Source organism: Agelaius phoeniceus, chromosome 5 (assembly GCF_051311805.1).
Source record: "Agelaius phoeniceus isolate bAgePho1 chromosome 5, bAgePho1.hap1, whole genome shotgun sequence".
Lineage (NCBI taxonomy): Eukaryota > Metazoa > Chordata > Aves > Passeriformes > Icteridae > Agelaius > Agelaius phoeniceus.
In genome coordinates, this window is record NC_135269.1 from 22,191,121 (window position 1) to 22,208,292 (window position 17,172).

A 17,172-nucleotide genomic window follows, 5' to 3' on the forward strand; every position below is an offset into this window, starting at 1 on the left:
TTTAAATATTAATGAAAGAACAACAGTTACAAATTATTCTTATTTCTTAAACAAACCATGTAAATGTCTTGAGGTTGAGCAAACAGGGGAAAGCATTCCATACAGCAAAAGATTTACAGAAATTATGGACAGAAAGCCCTTACTTGGGGAATGAGTCTGTCTGCTGCTGTCTAGCAGAAAAAATCAGCAGGCAAGTACAGAGCTTTTAGAAAGAGCTTATGAATTTGCCGCTTACTAAGTAAATGAATTCTCTGTGTCCCTCATACACATACACTAACTCATTCCCCACACATGCATACATACAGGTCTCTGGTGGAAAGACAGGGAATGTGCAGTCTGCAATGCACATGAACTTTCTGTTTGGAGGAGAAAAGATTTTTCCAATAGGCACAAAATCCCACCCCCTCAGCACCCCTCCTTCCCCTGTGTCTGACACTGACTTCAAGGGAGGAGTTGAGCCAATTATCTGTGAGTCCTACAGAAGGAAAATCTGCAATTTGCCAGTAGTTGTGAGAGAGAGAGGGAGAAAGGCAGGGAGGGAAGGAAAAAAGACTTAACTGGCAAATGTAAAGAAAAGCCCCTTTTATCCTAGAGAGAGAATATTTTAAAGCAAATCTCAGACCAGAAGAAAAGAAGTCCGTGGGAAGGGATGAGCCAGGCAAGATCTGGGGAAGCATAGGGTCACCAAAGCCAACTTCCATACTGACCCTGATCTTTCTGCAGAGGATCTGAGGCAGCACAGAGGCAGGGTGGGCCAGCTGGATGCACCCACTACCCTGCACGAGTATGTGCTGCTCCTGAAATTCTTTCCTCACAGTAGAGCCTACAAAGTACAACTTGCAAGAAAAGGCAGTGGGAGCAGGAGAGACTCTGCCTCTCCTTTTCTTGAACTGAGCCTGTGAGGAAAAGAGCTCATCTGCCCAAAGGGAAAAACTGCCACCATTCTGAGACTCTTCTTTAGCCTAAGTCGGTTGCCTGATCCAGTACTTACATCCATGGGGGAACGCCCTCTGGAGCCCTGCGGTCCTTCCCAATCCTGCTAAGTTCTTGGGAAATACTGGAGAAGAACTGAGCCCAGAACAAGCAGCGTGGGATCCACAGAACAACAGCCTTTTACAACAGCAGCCACCTCTGATTAAAATTATCAGCTTCATCAGACTGCACCAAGACCCAGGACTGCTCTTCCTGGGAAAGAGAGGTAAGAAATCAGCACGGAGTTTGCAGTGAAAGTAGGAAACAAACATGCCACAGGAATGATTTCTGGTGTGCATGAAAATGACAGGGACACTAGCAGTGAGTAAGAATTGACAGGTCTGTTATGCATGTTACAGTTTGTGTCTGTCTTGTCCTTTTTAGCTGGGTGCAGTGATTAACACTGGGGTGGCAAACAGAGACACAACCAGCAGCTGAAGACAGAGGAGTGCAAGGGAGGTAGTTCAGAAGTCTATTCATGAATGGGGAGTTGTAGGGAGAGCATACACCCTGATGGGAGGGTGGAGAACTAAGGTGCAATAGCTCTGGGTAGGGTGAATAAAGAATATCTTCCTTAGGTATCTCCCTACAGGTGCTCAGGCTCAAATTTGTCAGTAGCTCACTGGCATTCAGACAAGTGCTCTCCAGAGCATACAAAAGCAGGTTCATTGTCATTCATTCTGATGCCTGCCTATAAAAAGAGAAGTGGTGCTTAGCTGGTAGAGGATAACACAGGGAGTCAAGAGAAATGGAGTTTAATGCTGATTTTGGACTGTGGTTTCAGCTTTCTCTGGGCAAATGAGCTTTTCCCTTCATTTAGTGTTATTTAGAGATAACATTAATTGCCTGTACTTCTATAACATTTTGAAATCCCTGCACTGTACCAATTTAAACTTTCTAACATCAAGCCAGTACATAAAGCAGAAGGTACCACTGAGAATTAATCTATGCTTAAGCATTTAATAAACTGGAAGGAAAAGATGTAGATTAAAACCAGCTGGAGGTTGTTTGTCTCCTCATTCTCTTCTGATTGATTTTGCTTTACTTAGCACATGAACATGTGGTCTCTCCGTTTCCTTTCCACTGTCTTTAATCCTTTTCACTGTATGAGCCCCTGTGCTCCACCCTGCCACTCTTGGGTGTCAAGGCTGAAGTTTCATTCCTTTTCTGAGGAGGAAAGGAGACAGACTGTGTTGAACTAGAGAAAAAACTGAATTGAGGGGATAAGAAGAGAAGGCTCAAAACAAAAATGTAAGTTCCCAGTTCAATGGCACACTCTGAGTCAGGTTTGCAGCAGAGGTGATGAGTAGCAACTCCACAAATCGAAATGCCGGAAAGCATATTTTACTTTGAGGGAAATGAAATGCAGTTAAGAAAGCACAGGAGTCATCTTGACAGGTGGAACAAGGACAGTGTAAAGTGATCAGGTTCCTCAGCATGCATGTTCTGTACAGGACATAAAAGGCATTCGTTCAAAATGCATAACTGCTCTCTCCCAGATGCTTTTGCACTGAATTGTACAGAACTGCTCTCTAGCAGGTGTAAACCACACAATCCACTTGTCCTCATGCAGCTACACCGGTCCATTACAGCCTGGAGAGCTGCCTCACCTCTAGATACTGGTCCTGGGTGGCCAAAGTAGTTTGTAGCTTTTACAACTCATCTGTTTCCCTGCTCTTCTCTGCCAAATAAATAAGCCTCAGAGGGTGAAAAAAAGCTTTTTTTTTTTTGTCTGCCCATGGATGAAAAACTGTATTGGAGTGGCTAGGGATAATGTAAATGGCAGTGTTTCAGAGACTGAATATGGTATTTCTGCACTACTGGAGATAGGTCCTGTGGTAAATAAAACACAGAATCCAGTTCAAATACCAGCTGTGCTTCTTGCTGTCATTTCTGCCACAGTAATCCCAACAGTACCATAATTCTGCATGTGTGTGTCCATTAAAAAAAAAAAAATGCCAGTTGTGTTCTGGCATTTATCTGGCTCTAATATTAGGCTGTCCTGCCCTCTGAATGTAATTCAGAGTATAGCTACTCCAAGGAGACCATTGCATTTCTTTTGTGCATTAAGTAGGGCTGAATATGCCATTGTTGTGCTGCAAATTATGGCAATAATAATAAATAGTCATGTTTTGCTGTTTCCTTGGGCTATAGCACAGAGCTTGTAATGATGCTGGATTAGAATTCCAGAGACTTCTTTATTTAGCACTGACTGTATCTTCACTGCTGCTTTGGTGCTGAGCACATGTTAAACAAAGTAAAATCTTTTAAGCTCTTCCATGAGATAATTGTCAGGTACATAAAAGCTTTGGACATAAAAGTCACTCAAGGGAAAGATAGGAATCCAGATCTGGACCCAGAAATGATCTTTCTGTGTACATAAAGTACTTGCATTGTAATATTAAATAAACAACACCTAAGTTAAATAAATGGCACAGTGGGAACTTGAATATTCTTTAATAAGAACCTAGTAACCAAAATAAACTCAGTCCAAAGTGTGCCTCCTTTGCTGTAACAGTCAGCTTTCCCCACAGAGGGGCTGTACTTTTCTTTCATCACACAGTTCATTTGAACTGGTACACTAAAATAGTCTGAGCAGCACTTTTTCTTTCCTACCAAAGTTTCCTGCATCTGAGTGCTATGTCAAAATGCAGTCTCCAGGGTCTCTAGACTCATTTTAGATGTCATGGGTTGGAAATCTTGTCTAATAGCTATTTAAGATGGCTGTCCTTCATCTTTTCTCCTGCTTATACTTAGCACCTCTGCTTGGCAAAGCCAGTGGCACCCGAAACATCTGCATGTATAAAGACTGGAGCTCCTAAAAAAATCAGTTTCTGCAGTTCTACCCATTGACAGCCATCCTGCTGCAACAATGATAGTTTGCTTATAGGGAGTTCCCACACTACCAGGCCAAACAGCAGAATTAAAATCTGTTTTCTAAAAGGTTACTGGAGGCACAGATCTTTGAATTTATCACCAGCCAGTGCTGTTTTGTGGCTCACGCTCCCTGCATCAGCAATTAATATTGCATGGGGCCAGTTATTTAAAGTTACAGAGATGTCTAGCTTGCACTGATGTTAAGCATGATTCTTGTTTCTGTCTGACTTTTGGCTGATCTCAGAAAATTAGTATTAAGCACAGCTCCTATTTAGGCAACCAAATGAAGCAATCTAGGTTCTAATGGCAGCTGCAGTGGCTGTAGTATATTGGGGAATCTGACCTCTGTGTTTATGTATCTAAATGAGAACCAAGTTCTACTGAAAAATCTGGTAAAATGTGTAAGTGACACAGATGGTGGGAAGGAACTTGGTGTCTCAGATGAAGAGCAGCTGATAAATTCAGCCCTTAATGTTTAAATGTGACAGCAAATTACAATTCAAAAGCATGTTATTTTCAATGTAAATGCCTTCATTTTTATACTACTTTAAAAGAAAATAAAGAACAACAAAAACAATAAAACAAAACCAAAACAAAACAAAAAAACACTCACTGAAAATGAGACTGAAAAGTTTAAGCATTTCCAGTGAAAAAAAAATCTGTATGAACCACTGATTGCTCTGCTGTGCAGGACTATGCTCCAGAGTTCTCTTTGGCAAGCTGGTGGTGAGGAGCTGCCTTATTTTACCCTCCATTTGGTTTGAGATCTTTCCTCCAACTCTGCTATTTCCTCTTTCAGGACCAAGCAATGATGAAGACTATGTCTGGTGGAAACTGCAACCTGAACGTGCCAGCCAAGAACTCATACCGCATGGTGGTGCTGGGAGCCTCCAGGGTGGGGAAAAGCTCCATCGTCTCTCGCTTCCTCAATGGCCGCTTCGAGGATCAGTACACTCCCACCATTGAGGACTTCCATCGCAAGGTCTACAACATACGGGGAGACATGTATCAGCTGGACATCCTGGACACCTCTGGGAATCACCCTTTCCCTGCCATGAGGAGGCTTTCCATCCTAACAGGTGAGAAAGTCATGGGGAAGGTCATAAGGACAGAGGTTAGCTTGAAACGTGTAGCCTGGGGATGACTGGTTTTTGGGACATAGCTAAAGGGACTGCTTGATTTACTGCAAGATGTATTTCCATAGAGTCATATTTCCTGGCTGGCATGGTCCCAGCATTATAAGGAATGCATTAGCCACAGTAGAGAAGACCAGTGGGTGAAGGTCTAAAATTGAGGTTTTCCCTAATCCATCTATCTTCCCCTCCTGCTTTGTACTTTTACTGATGTCACAAATAAATGGCTGAATGCAATTCTGTGGGTATAAAGAGCAGCAAAGGGCAAATTAAGCATGTTGTTGTAGGACACATACAGTGAAAAATAAATATAAAATGCACAGGAAGGGAATTCTAACCAAGAAGGTCCCAAGGATTTTTTTATTCTGAAAATTTCCAGCCTGATTTCCTTGATTTAATATTCCAGTAGAAGGATAGCTTTACTTTTACCCTTTCTCCTTAATCTGCATCTAATCAAATGTGTTTAAAGACAAAACAAGGGGAAATGGTGGGACCATTTTGCCTCTTCTCACTGTTAAGCCATTCCTGTTGTGGGCTAAAATATATTTTTTAATTATAAAAGTGACAGTAGATGTATATTCAGCCACAGCTCACAACAAACCTTTCTGGATTCACTATCCACCTTTCTAACTGGCCAGTGAAACATGGCATTCACATCTGACAAGGCTACAATCCATATTCAGTGAGGTCCTAGAACCAGTTTCTGGGATGCAAATGTACGCTTTAGTCCCTGAAAGCTCTCTTAGCATGTTCCACACACATGTCATTCAACAGGCAATGATTTGACTTATTTTCTACTTCCTATTCCTATTCCTATTCCTATTCCTATTCCTATTCCTATTCCTATTTCTATTTCTATTTTCTATTCCTTCTACAAGGAATTGCAAGTCAGGAAATGTCAAAAGGAAATGCCAGGGGATGTGTGTCATTTATGTATTAGGGTTTTTTCATGGTCTGCTTCTCTTGAGGAAATACAATGACAGCAGAGTGCACTGAAAAACCTCTAATTCCTGACTTGGGTGTTCACGAGTGATTAGCTGTAAACCTTCAGTTCAGGTGTACCTTCATGTATTGTGTAATCAAAGGGTTAAGGCTGAGTGGCTACCAGCTCTCCACTCTTTCTGGTGTCAGAAGAGGATGTGTTTTACAGAGAGATACAAATGAAAGGAAATAAAAAGAAGAGCAGTGCAGCAGAGCTAAGATAGAAACATGTCAACAAAAGAGATAAAAGCAGGCAATAACTTGCAAGCCCAGTGCAAACTAGGAATGCAACTGGATATGATTGGAGTAACATCATAGCCAAAAGTCTTTTCCATAGTACTATAGAAAGATGTGGGGAGTTAAATGAGAAGAACTAAAGTACCGCTGAGTGAATAGGTGCCAAAGGACCAAATAAAAAATATGGGGAGGAGATGAAAATAAAAGAATTGCTTTTTAAAAAATTGCTCCTCTGAAACTGGCTGTGACCAACAAGCCTTTACAGTATATATATTTTTTTAATTGCAGGGGATGTTTTCATCCTGGTGTTCAGCCTGGACAATAGAGAATCCTTTGATGAGGTCAAGCGACTCCAAAAACAGATCCTTGAGGTCAAATCCTGCCTGAAGAACAAGACCAAGGAATCAGCTGACCTCCCCATGGTCATCTGTGGCAACAAAAATGACCACAGTGAAATCTTCCGCAAGGTACGCACTGATGAAGGTGAGAATCTTGTCTCCAGTGATGAAAACTGTGCTTACTTTGAAGTGTCGGCCAAGAAGAACACCAATGTGGATGAGATGTTTTATGTCCTCTTCAGCATGGCCAAGCTACCTCATGAGATGAGCCCTTCCCTCCACAGGAAAATCTCCATCCAGTATGGTGACACTTTCCAGCAGAAATCCTTCCGGATGCGCCGAGTCAAGGACATGGATGCCTATGGCATGATCTCTCCCTTTGCTCGCCGGCCAAGTGTCAACAGTGACCTGAAGTACATCAAATCAAAAGTTCTCAGGGAAGGGCAGTCCAGGGAGAGAGAGAAATGCACAGTCCAGTGAAGGAGGCTTGCGCTTCTGTCTGAAGACAACATCCATGTGCAGTGCCTTAAAGAAAAATGGTCTGTGGAAGCAAAGAACAGGCTCATGGGGTTTATTGAGAAAACCCAACATGGAGAAAGGATAACTTCCTGTGGATTCTGCTGAGTCACAAATGTAGATAACATCAACCTTGAAGAGGACTGGGAATAATCATACAGCTGAGATACAAGTGCATTTTTTTTTGTCTTTGTAATGTAGCTCCTCTTCATTCCCCTTTTTGTTTGAAAAATAGAGTCCTGAGAAGTAAAGACATTTCAACCTTATTGTTACAAAGAAAATAGATCAAAAATGCACAGCATTAACAGTGACCCAGCATGCAGCTCTTGCTAAGAGAGAGGAGATTATATGTGTGTATGTGTGTGTATCTCTGTGTGCCCAAGTGCACGTGTGCATGCATGTGTGGAGCTCTCCTTTTAAAAAGTGGGACTTGCAATTCAAAGAGCAGCAGTCTTAACTGAGCATTCCCAGATTGGGAGTGGACTCTATATATGGATGCATGACTTTCACTCCTTCTGAGGGCACCTGCATTAAGAATTTGGGTTTATGTTTGTTGGAACAGTTACCATTTGACATTGACATGATTGTTCGTTTGTATTATAGTTTTTTTTGCAATTTGTTGGGTTTTTTTATTGTCTGGGGGTGAGTTTTTAGCAAAATCAGATGGCAAGTGCATTTGATATTAAACAGTGTCTGCTTTCTACCAGTGAAAGGTGGTTTTCATCTGTAACACTTTCTAATACATACGTTGACTGAAAGTGAAATTATTCTGCAAAAAGCCAATGCATTTAGCTGCTTTGCAAGCCTGGTGCGATGTTGTTTCTCAAAGCAGCCACACCAATTCTGAGTTTCATAATACAAATGCCACTCTTTGCCTTTCTGGCCATTGGACTAATGATTCCTTCCTTTGCCTGTATCAGTTGAGAGTGACCAGGCTTATACATAGAATCAGACCATTTCAGAGGCAGGATTGGATTCTTTTTCAAAAATAAGAACTGAATGGTTATAGGGCCAGCTCCTGCATATTTCTTCTGCTGACATGCTTCTAGTAATTTTGTTAATGGTTTCCCTCACTGTCCAGTAAAGGTTTCCTTGATCATTTGCACTGCAGGAGTCCTTCAGAACAGAAGCTTTGTCCTGGCTGTTCAAACAGGATTGAACTGACTGGTCAGATAAATCTGGGGCTGTCCATTCACTTCTTTCCTTTCTCAGCCTTCCTTATCTTCAGTTCTCTCCCTGTTCTGCTTCTGGCTCTGTTGTTTGATGAGCTCCTGTTCACCCACAAAGTCTGATATATTCTCTTAAGTGTGAGCTTTCCACTCTTGCTGACTGGAATGAGATGTGTGCACACATACCTGTGGGCAGAGCGTGGCCCCGAGACAGTAAACAACAGTAGAATATATATATTATATATACCTCAGAAAGACCTTCAGATATATTGTCCCTCCCTCACCCTCAAGTTCTGTGTTTGGCTACATCTGCCTTGCTGTGTCCTGGGCAGAGCCGTGAGCTAGTTTGTGCTATAATTTGACAGGAAACCAAGAATTATGATTGTCTGTAAAAATTAGCCTCTGGGATTCAAAGTCCCATATTCATTTATCAACCCCACCCTTCATTGGTACTGTATTGGTAAAATACACTGTTCTTTTATTCCTGTTGCCAGGGCAGCACCTTTCTGACCACATCTCCCTCCCTATCTATAAATATGTATATGGTTTATGATTAAACCTGATTTATTTATTAGCTGTGTCCTGGTTTGGTTGTTTGGTTGTTGTTTTTTTTTTAATTTCTCCAAGAATAATGAGGAAGGTCCTGTGTTTATGTTGTGCAGGTGAATCTAGGTAAGCGAGTTCTGGATTGAGAGTCCTGATTAGATCTCCAGTAAGTTCTGGAAGAGCCTTTTATGTCCTCCAGATGCCAGGGGCTACACATTTTCCTGTTCGGAACGGAACTGTGTCTATACCCATATCTATCTATCAATCATCTTTTTGACCACTAACTTATATATACAGATATCTGCAGAGGCAGACAGTTACTTTTCCCTAAGCTGCCTCCAAAATGAGAGAACAACAACTCTCTCCTCCCTGCGCAGAGCTGACATGTTGATCCCTGGTGCAATTTAATGTGGTCTCTGCGGAGACATCACTGTTTAGCTCAGCAATCTCTCCAGATCACCATCTGTACCTCCTACTTCTGTGAGTCCTGGTCCCTCTGAGCACATCCTCACCACCCGACAGACTCCCCACCCAAGTGCCTCAAGGACATGGAGTGGGTTTGAAGATGGAGTGAGAAAGGCATAAATAATGGATATTGATTGGGTTAAGGGACCCTGGAATACTAAATGAGAACTCCTTGCCCTATAGACCATGTACTGCCTTACTGACCCTGCACCTGCTCTCCCAGGCCTGCAGGATAAAGCTGAACTTTTAAAGAGCCTTCAAAATCAAGTCTCTGTCCTTGTCTTATAACACTGACCTTACCATTATTTTCCTTACTTTTCCACACCTCCACAAACACAGTCTTTCCATCTCCACAAAGACACCAGATTTCCACACCCTTCCATCTTCTCCTATTCCTGCCTCTTCCGCCATGGACACAAAGCCACCCAGCATTGAAAAGCAACATTGCAGTGACAACAGAGGCACAAGTGTAGGGGAGGCTGAAGACCAAAGAGCAGGTGCTCACATATGCTGGATGCCACAGGAATGCCAGTGATCTCCAGCTGCATAGTCCAATTGGGCCAGCTAATGCTCAAGGTGAGAAGCATCTGAGAAACTGGCTGGGAATGAAGGTGAAGCTGCATTACAGTTACCCACAAAAACAAATGGCAATAAGCAGATAATCTTATTAAAGTAATCCTAGTCTTCTCATTGCATTTTGTTACTGATGGTAATTGCTTTTGAAGTTAGATTTTCATGCTCCTGAGGACATTTTTTTTTCTTTTATTGCATCATTATAGTAATTCTATTAATATCTATATCGTATTTGGGCTCTAAAAGTGCTTACAGCCCCTAAACCAGACAGTATGTGTATCAGTTGTTTATTCACAGTTAGCAGTCATTATGTTCTGTGGAAAGGCCAGGGACTGGGAAGCAGAGAGCAAGGCTACCTTCCTGCACAGGGGACATAAGGCAAGGCAGGAAGAGGAAAGAGGAATTGTTTCTTTCCTGCTAACCACTGAATGCATCTGGCTATAGAACAGAAAAGGGAAGAGGTTTATGGGAAACTCTTATTATGTGTGTTCAAAAACTGTGAGACCCTGAAAGGAGCAAAAAAGAGACCTACAGCCAGGTCTCAGAGGCACCACCAAAAAGAGAAACCACCTCTTTTTCTTTTTTTTCTTTTTTCTTTTTTTCCTTTCTTTTCTTTTTTTTTTCTTTTTTTCCTTTAAGATTCAAAAGACCTGCATGGAACTTACTGCAACCCAAGAAGTCATGAAAATGCACAGGACTAAGGGCAGGTCTGGAGGAAGGCATCTGTCTGGAAGAGATGCTAAGAGTACCCTTACTTGGTCTTACCTGGTGTAATTAATTTGCTTTATTCCCACAGCTACCTCATCCTACACTGCAGTATATAAACCCTATCACTAGGGATGCAAAGCCTTGCTTAGGGTTTTTGTGTATTTACTTTCAGGACAACAAGCAGAGACCCAGTTGAGGATCAATCACAGCCCTGGAACAAGACTAAGATTTATTTTTTATATTGCTCAACACAGCAAGATTGTCCTTGTCCTGAAGAAATTACCAATCAACACATAGGAGCTACTATAAATATTGGCAAAAATCTAATCAAGTCACAGGGTCAGAACTAATCAGGAAGGAAATAGTGATCATGGGGAATTAAGTAAAAAACAATCCAAGGGTGGAGAGGACAGAACGAAGGCCTGTTTTGACATCCAAAGGATTAAATTAGGCTTCTGTTCTGAAGGATCCCCAGGAGAGCTGCTGCCACCAGGCCAGCCTGATGCTAGAGAGAGGCTTTCATGATGCAGCCTCACAAAGAGCGTTGTCTCCCTGAGACCCTGGGGTCCAATATGTCTGATTGTTTCAGAGGTCAAAGGTCTTTCACAAAGGCAAGTAGGAAATGGTGGGATAATTTTTTAAAGGGCAGCAGAAGAGAGCTTCAAAAGGGTGCTCACAAAGGGTGAGCCACAGGAGGTTGTCCAGGTAAATAATTGAAAAGATAGGCTAGAATGTAAGCTATAAAATGTACCTTTCATCTTTATTTCATGCTTCTCTACGCACAAGTCAAAAAGAAGACATTTTATTTAGCCTTTTTTACCTTCCTCAAATGTTAGCCACTGCCTACTGCTGCGTAGAAGCCACCTCCCACCTCTCATTACACCTTTTTCTGCCTTAGATTTATTCTCCTGTCATCTACCTTATTATGGGCTGCTTTGCTAACCCTGTCTTAGTATCTTGGCTAGGGTAGAAGGTTACAAGAAAAAGTGGTTTTGAAGTAACTGATGATTATTTAATTTGATTTGAAATCACTGTTACATTCAGGGGCTTTATTGGCATTATTGTTTCTGTAAAATTACACAGTGGCAGGCTCAGATTAAAGGATCTCCTTGAAAAAGTATATAAAACATGATATAATGTACATTTTCCCCACTGGTTTCTATAGCAACAGCCTTTTCTCTGCACTCAGAAAGAGCAGGGAATTTGCAGGGGGGAGATGAGTAGCAGTAGCTCTGCCCTGCTCAGATCTTTCACTTCTGAGTCCTCATGGGAAATTTTCCTCCCTTCAGTTTCTCTTATGTGGAGAAACAAAGACCAACAGCCAGAGCTGCTTTGCAGACTACTCTATATGTCTTGTAAAGCTGTGGGATGGATATTTACCACAGACAAGGAAGTTTTATTGCATGATTTCCATTTCCATTATGTGATTGTCAGCTGGGGCATTGCTCCTGGCACAGTGCCTGATATGGGGAATACACATGGCAAAGTGCTATGAACCAACTGCTGCACTCAGTATAGTTAGAGCTAACTGTGAGCCTTGACCATCTCCACTCTTCCCTGTGCCTGTCAGGCTCACTCTGAGCCTGAGATTTCCCAGAGAACCATTTCCTTTTGCATCATGGCAACATCAGCCAAAGACCTCTCCTTGCCTCTACCACCATTTGTCATCCACAGTGAGCAGAACCACACCAAGTCCCAGGCATCGTGTTCCTAGAAAGTTATTGACAGCTTGGAAGGAGACCAAGAACTAGCAAGAAAAACATTTTATGAGCCTAAGGGGATTGACTTGAGTAAGCCTTAAGAAAACTCTGAAAGGGATAACTCTGTGCTATGCAGGCAAACAAACTCTGAGAGAGCCTGGCTGAAAACCCCTTGATGTATTTGAGGTGGAGATGACAACTGAGACAGCTCTTTTTTTAGAGTTGGACAGGGGGATAGTTCAGTGGGAACAGGAGTATTAAGCAGGAAAATGTAGGCAAGACAGCAGAGCAGATTTTAGGGCAGTGGAATCTACTGGAAAATTTTCTAAGAGATATCAGTAAAGTCCAATTAGGAAAACACTTGGAAAAACACTGAAACCTACATGGGCAGCAGGTATAACCTGGTGTTGGCAGTGGCTAGGCTGACTGAGCCAGTAAGTTTTCTTGATCCCACACACTTGTTTCTGTGATGGACCCTGAACCCAAGTCTGCTTCAAAGAAATTTCCTCAGACTGACTGTCCTCACTGCACACTCCCAGTCCCACAAGTGGAGGGTTGGTAGTTCACTGGTCCTCTCTCAGGAAGCCACTAACAATAGGGACAACACCTCTTAAGTCAGACCGTGGTTTTCACAGCATTTCCACAAAGATCCCTGGACCACTTGGAGTAAACAGCTCCTTTGGTGAATAGCCCATGAGCAGGTTTTTTGCATTTGTTTATTGTTCAGAAGTATTTGATGACTCATTAATGCAAATGGGTCCTGTGCTTTAACTGGGGTGGTTAACTAAGATTATCAGTTCAGATTAAACATGAAAACAAGGACAAATGAGGCCACTGTGTTTCAGGACATCATGTAGCAAAGTAAAATAACATAAAGGAAAAAAATCCAACTTGAGTATGTGTCCCCTCATTACTCTGACCTAGAGGCATTTCAGATAGACTGTATTTATTCAAGAGTGTCTTCTCACAAGCATTTGGCTTTCAGTTAGTATAGAACACTAATTCACACATAAAAACATCAAATATTTTACACCTTTTCATAACAATGGAAAGGTTAACAATCTCAGGTTCAGAGTGAGCCTGACAGGCACAGGGAAGAGTGGAGATGGTCAAGGCTCACAGATAGCACTAACCATACCTGAGTGCAGCAGTTGGTTCATAGCACTTTGCCATGTGTATTCCCCACATCAGGCACTGTGCCAGGAGCAATGCCCCAGCTGACAATCACATAATGGAAATGGAAATCATGCAATAAAACTTCCTTGTCTGTGGTAAATATGTCTTGAGTCCATATTTTGAGGTTAAAAAGAAGCAAAACAAAAACCCCCTACAGTTTCCAGAGTTGTGGCCAATGAATGGGTGGTGATGGACAATTCCAGCTGCAAGAAACAATTCCTTCACACATTGGGACCTTATCTGGAAAACTGGACAATTCTATTACACTGGGACTTGTGGTCTTTCTGTTCCACTGGGTACTAAAACCACACCAAACCACAAGAAACACATTTCCAGCAGTGGAACTGTATCTTGCATTTCAGAACCCACTAGCATCAGGACTGTGACAGATCCCAACCAGTTCTTCAATGTCTTTGCAAAGCTTTCAGGAGTTTCAGAGTTAAAGAAAGCTCAAGGTGGTAAAATAACTGTGTGTTAGGTAACATGGGTTTCTGTCTTGTTCCTCAGGTCGGAGATCTAACCACCCCTAAGAAGAGTTCTACCAGTTTCCACACCCTTTACATAAATCAGTGTCTTGGTTTCCCATCTCTGAGAGAGGGCAAATAGCACTTGTGGGATAGCTGAGAGAGGATAAACATCATCTGGATTGCGAGGCATTTGGGTACCACAGCAATGGATAGACACATTAAAAGGTGAAGGAGGCAGACTGGAAACAAATACCACCTCAATCAGCAGCTGAGCTGCTGCAGTGCCAGCTACACAGGAGAGCAATTGCACTCTGCACAATCCCTGCTTTCTGCTCTACCTACAGACTGGTTCTCTTCAGCATCTTCTGGGCTGGGAAGTCCTAAAAGCTACAGGATTAAAATGACACTCTGGCAAGCCCCTGTCCCTCAGCCACTACCTATCTGTGTGCTAAGCAGGAGTGTGCTGTGGAAAGGTTTTAGCTCAGGGACCCTTGGGTGGATGCACAGTATACTATCTTCTCTCATCCTCTCTCTGCTGGAAAAACCAGTGTCTCAGGAAAATACATCCTTGTTAAACACAACCTGAGGGGTTAGATGATGGCATGGGTAAGATCAGTGGCAGTGCTTTTGGTTGATCCAGGGCAGAATGTGTCATCTTTTCTGTCACAAAACAGTTTGTTCCTTGCTGGGTGGCTCACTGCCAAGGTAATAAATAGAAGTTTCTAAAAAGAAATAAAATAAAAAAGGAAAAACAAACACAGAGCAACGACTTGTTCTGCAAATTGACAGGAGACTTGCCTGAGGCAATGGATAAGGGGTGACAGGGATGAACAGCTCTCTTGTGGAGCCTTATTAAAGAGAGGAGCAAAGCCCTTCTCAGATACTCTTTATGAGATGCTGCCATCTGGGAGAAATCTGGATTGCCAATTATCAGAGAGAACAATTCCAGCTGGCCACAACACTGTCAAGGCAGAAATTATCTCCTTACACAATGGCACTGACTCAGACTGCTTGCAACTTTTGTCAACTTCGGGGCAGTTACACAAGGTCTGCCATCAGCCATAGTGCTATTTATTTTTATTATGGAGTCCTGCCCACAGACCAGGACCCCGTTATTCCAGAAAATATACAAATGCACAACAAATAGGAAATCCCAATGTATGCAAACACAAGGGCAGAGTCCTACTCATTATCTCCTGCCCTCCACAGCATCTGTCTTATATCCTATGATGGCTTCTACCTGTTTCCTACCAGTATCTTATATGCAACCTAAAGTGACAAGAAGCTGCTGTATGCAGCTATATTAACCCACCAATTTCCTGGTGAACATCTGAGAGCTAATTATTTCAGTAAAGACCTCGGAACTACTACATTGTGGCAGTAGCAGCACCAAGACCTAATGTGATTTAGTAATTCTCTTCCTTCAGGTGGTCTCACTGGAACAGAGAAAGCAAGTGTAAGGATTATACACTGTTTCCAAAAAGCTCATGGGATGGGTAAATTCTTTATTATTCTTGCACTGGTTTCTTACAGTGTTTCCCAGTTGTCCTTGCCAAGGAGACTTCTCTTAAGCAAACAGAGCATCTTTGTGGCATGTTGTAGTCCAATTGTTGTGCCAGCCCCATGTGGCTCATGGTTGTTCAGACCTAGCTCTGGACTGTGTCTTGAGACAAGCAGAGAAGCCCTGTTACACCAGGCTATCGTGAAATCTGAACCAGGGCAGGAAGTGAGGCAGCCATGCTGGCATTGCCAAGTCATGGCAAAGGCCTGCTGACTGCCCTTTCCTTTGGTGACCAGATGGTATCTCAAGGAATGTGTGCCCCTCTCCTGCCTGCGATCTGGGACCTCCTATAGATCTCAGGAGAAAGAAATGCATCATATACTGCTATGAGCAGGGTATGCACACACTTTTGAAATACAAGCTGATTGAACAGACATTTTTAGATGGATTTAAAATATAACACCTACAGAATTTAAATCTGAAAGCAGTGAAAAAGCACAAGGACTCCTCAGTGAGCCCTTTGTAGAGCTGTAGCCCAAGCAAGAACTGCTATTTCACCTTGATCTCCCAGAGAGGAATACCTCCAGCACAGGCTTTTAGAAAACAGTTCACAGTACCCTAAAACTTTGTTTCCTCCCTCCACAGGATGATCATTGGAGAAAGGGCTGCCCTTGCATGGTAAAACCCTGACAGATGAAAAAGAATCCAGCCAATGGAGAGAGCCCTGGTAGCAGCAGAACGCTGTGCTCCGCTAGACGGTGAGCAGATGTGTAAGAAATGAACACACTTGACTCAAAGGAGAGTCTTACGGATGTCTTCTATCCCTTCTTGGGATTTCACAACTTCCCCAATGAATTTTCTCTTTTCAGACAAGAATTCTGCCAAAGAGGAAAATGTCTGAAAGCACCTCATTAATTAAGGAGCCTTGAGTTTTGATGATTTTCCATGAAACTTCAGGCTCTGAATTGACTTTTGAAAATGAAATGAGCTTAGGCTCACTTAAGCACTTTTTCAACTTCATCCAAATTGGTTGAGTGAAGAAGGAACATTTAAGAACTGAGATTTATGAGGAGAAAATATTGTTCTGAAACAAAATTCCACTAAAAAGAAAACCGAAAACATAAGTGACTTTGCTTGAGAGGTGCTTTAGTAGTGAAGGTTTTCTCAGCAAAACAAGAACTGTCTGAGAGGCCCTTCTGCTTTGCCATTCATTAACATTAGAAAAACAAATTTAAAAAAGAGAAGCTTTCTGTTTCTTAAAAGAACTGAGAAAAGGAGTGTATTCCCAAGTGAAATGTTTAGTTTTAATTTTTTCCCATGGCATCTTTTTGTCAACCAAGAATTAAAAGAAAATGGAGGGTAGAACTCCAGGCATAATCTGTGCTCCCACCTGCATTTGTCTGGCTCATGTATTCCCTACATCTACCTTTTACCTCAATGGCTATAGGAGAATATGAAGCAAGAACATATAAAGCAGCCAGTTTTGTTTTGACTAGAGGTATGTGGGATCCTACAGGACCCCAACATAGTAGAACATCATTAGCAAGTGAGTGATAAAACTATCTCTAAATTAGTTCTATGTTTTGTGTCTGCCACTATTCTTAACTAGGAAGGTCCTGTCCTCTCCTATTTATGCCAAGTTTTTACAAAAAGCCCAGAAGGGAAAGAGAGTACCTGTTATTTCTAGCCCTGGTAAACTTCAGGTTAAAGCTTACTCTTTTTTCTGCTTAGCCAGAATGAAGAGGGAATCAAATGTCTCTGTTGAGCTGTGCTGATACTGCCAGGTACTTCCTTATTTTTCATGTCAGACTCG

General features: G+C 42.2%; 1 protein-coding gene across 1 annotated transcript; it reads left to right on the forward strand.

Annotated features, from left to right (window-relative positions):
- The first annotated feature begins 423 nt into the window (after positions 1-423).
- RASD2 (RASD family member 2) lies at positions 424-8,797 on the forward strand. The gene is made up of 3 exons (XM_054631712.2): positions 424-1,198; positions 4,649-4,928; positions 6,489-8,797. Exons 2-3 carry the CDS (start codon positions 4,658-4,660, stop codon positions 7,016-7,018), a joined length of 801 nt encoding a protein of 266 aa, XP_054487687.1. The 5' UTR covers positions 424-1,198; positions 4,649-4,657; the 3' UTR covers positions 7,019-8,797.
- Positions 8,798-17,172: the final 8,375 nt, after the last annotated feature.

Bases quoted from the DNA above. Each gene is read 5' to 3' on its own strand.
- RASD2 (XM_054631712.2), top strand. From the start codon at position 4,658: ATGATGAAGACTATGTCTGGTGGAAACTGCAACCTGAACGTGCCAGCC. The intron at 4,929-6,488 runs GTGAGAAAGTCA...TTTTAATTGCAG, and splicing joins GAGGCTTTCCATCCTAACAG to GGGATGTTTTCATCCTGGTG.